Genomic DNA, 2,917 nt, shown 5'->3' on the forward strand with positions numbered 1-2,917 from the left:
AAAATTTGCGATACTGTCGGCATTGGCATTATCCAAGGTGTCCGAACACTGGCTAAAACCTTTTGAATGTTGTTCAGGATTATAACCTAGACAACAAATGTCAAGATCAAGGCCATTAAAGATTATTGCTTTTATTTTCATTTTTGAAAATAATATTTATTTTTTGAAAAAAAGAGAAACAATTTGCAATGGTCATGACCTTCACATGTTTTATCAATGTCATGATCCTGAACAACGTTCAAAAGATTTTAGCTAGTGTTTGGACACCTTGGATAATGGTAATGTCGATGGTACTCCAACTTTCAAGCTTTATAACTTAAGATTTACTTAACCAAAAAACATTTTATCTATGTGTTTTGGAAAGCTCTCGAAATAAGCTATAAGAATATGCAACGAAAAATGGAGGGTTCCATTAAAAAAATTCAAAGTGACCTTGTTCTGAACCTTGACGACGCCACTCAGGGTCAAACCAATGTTATTATTTTGTGTCTCTCTCGAAACCCTACAACTTTTGTCTGAAACATTTTTCTCTCAAACTTTGCGAATTCCAAATATTTGACTGTAAAATATAAAATGGGACACTCAGCTGTATATTTATTTTTTTATTATCTTCTCTTTTTTGAAGCATTTATTTGTTATTGTGTTACAGATGACTTTATTATTAACTGTTTCTGGTTTTAGTGGACAGTAAACATTCTGAAAAAATTATTTGTATAACTGACGATCAGACTACTGACAATGAGACCAGCGATGAAGAAAATTCTCCGCTTTGGACGAATTCGAAGAGCATCAAAAAATTTAAAATGAATACGAAAACATTGTTCCCATGCCCATATTGCCACGTTTCTTTCAATTCAAAACACTGTGTCGCTCGTCACATTAATGAGACGTGTTTATTAAATAAAAATTCAAGAACGAACAAAGAAACTGGCAGGCACCAGTGCCACCAATGCGGTTGCAGTTACGAAAAAGAAAAAAATTTAAAATATCATCAGAAGCACGAGTGCAACCGGACCGTAATATGCAAGAAATGTGGCTCCACTTTTCGGGGAACTATCGTTCCGAAACGGCATAGAATGAAGTGTGAATCGGACTAAATTCGTTCAAAATTGGAAAAATGAAGAAAGAAGACATACACGATGAACCCCATGAAAAGGACCCTAACGTTAGGTTCAGTTAAAAGCAAGACGTTTACTTTTTAGTATTTTAAACGCATTGATTTTATCTTAACATTTTTGTTTTACTATCAGAAAGTTGTGATATTTTTTTTCAGACAAAGTCTGTTTCGATTACGTATATATATACCTATATATAAAATCATTGTACGGTGCAAAAATGTTGCGTTTTTTTAAGTTATTGTTTTGTATTAATTTTGTGATGTACTGATGTAAAAAACAAATTAAAGAATTAATAAATAAAATGGTAATGAATGAATATTATCTTGTTTTGTGAAACTAAAATAATTATATTATTTTTATTTATAAAAAATGTATAAAATATAACAAGATATAAATAAGAAAGAAAAATATATAAAATAGTAACAGCAAATAGCGCACTGAAAATGCTGGAAAATAAATAAATACTGAGTTTATTGTCGTATCACATGCCTTTCAGTTTGCAGAAGGGAGTTTCATCATGGGATGTATTCGAATGTCTATACCTTCACCAGAAAGCGGATCCATGCAAAATAACAAATTTTCCGAGATCGTCATTTGGATCTTAAAGATATTCATTTATGGATTGTTATTTACTTGTTTTGTTTTATGCAGCGGTATCACTTCTAAATTAGCTGTCCCATTGGTCACCGCGCAACTACAAAAAAAATCCATCGTTACCCTCTTGTAACCGTGATTTAGACAATTTACTACATGTACAATTCATAAATTACAATATTTCCACTTCTTAATTCTTATATTCTAAAGTGTGAAATTTTTCAAATTTGATGATAAAATTTTTTTGCAAAGACAGATTGCGCACGTACAAAAAATGTTAATATTAAATCGCAATTTAATTCGAAGATTAAATTAAATGAAAATTTAATTTCAAGGAAATGACATTTATATATTTGAAAGGATAAAAGATACAGGATAAAAAAGTCAAATAATAATAATTATTATTATTTAGCAAAATTCAGCAGTGCGACTTGAAAAATACAAAAAAAGAATTGATGATAAATATTCAAAAGCAGACGAAAGAATACTTGCCAAAGATCTTAATGATTATTATTAAATTAATAACAATTTTATCTCAAATTTCGTATCTCTGCACTACTATAGATGACGTTATGTTGCATATTCTTTCGTTATGTGCTTATCATTTAAATGTTATGTGTTATTGACACATATATGATTATATATTGACTCTTACACCAAACGTTATAAGCTTCTATATCTCTGCAAGATAATTTCATAAAAGAAGAATTATATTCAAATTAAGATTATTTACTCTTCCAATTCGATGCACATAATTAGACTTCTCATCCGGTAGAGTTACATTTATCACTAAAAAAGAAAGAAAACTCTATGCTCTGTCCCCTTATATTCCTATCATGAAGTACTTCATGATTAATGCCTAGACATCTGAAGTTGCATGCATATCTCTAGAGAGACCAATGGCTGCGTTCAGCAGAAAAAGTGGCTTTGCAACTGTTGTAAAATTCTTTAATTTGATTGGTTTACATTTAGATCCGTGAAGAACTAAAGGCAAGAACCAATCATGTTGAAGAATCTCACAACAGTTGCAAAGCTGTTTTCTCTGCTGAACGCAGCCAATGAGAAGCACGCGTTGGACAGAAAGCGTGCTTCTTATTGGTCTCTCTAGATATGCATGCAACTTCAGATGTTTAGACCGGTATGAAGCCAGCTGTCGAACTAACGATTTCAATAATTTCGAATGCGTCATTTGATTGCTAGTCGTT

At 31.2% G+C, this 2,917-nt stretch overlaps 1 protein-coding gene across 2 annotated transcripts in view; it reads left to right on the top strand.

Annotated features, from left to right (window-relative positions):
- The window catches only part of LOC105459017 (GDNF-inducible zinc finger protein 1-like), an 8,117-nt gene extending 6,518 nt beyond the window's left edge, over positions 1–1,599 (top strand). Inside the window, exon 4 of one of the 2 annotated variants that reach the window (XM_011704676.1) lies at positions 682–1,599. In XM_011704676.1, coding sequence (XP_011702978.1) covers positions 682–1,097 — 416 coding nt within the window. In that variant the 3' untranslated portion in view covers positions 1,098–1,599. Of the gene's footprint in view, positions 1–649 lie in introns of both variants that reach the window. The other variant, XM_011704677.1, reaches the window with a different exon arrangement.
- Positions 1,600–2,917: the final 1,318 nt, after the last annotated feature.

The sequence above is a fragment of the Wasmannia auropunctata genome, unplaced genomic scaffold (assembly GCF_000956235.1).
Source record: "Wasmannia auropunctata unplaced genomic scaffold, wasmannia.A_1.0 LD334225.1, whole genome shotgun sequence".
Lineage (NCBI taxonomy): Eukaryota > Metazoa > Arthropoda > Insecta > Hymenoptera > Formicidae > Wasmannia > Wasmannia auropunctata.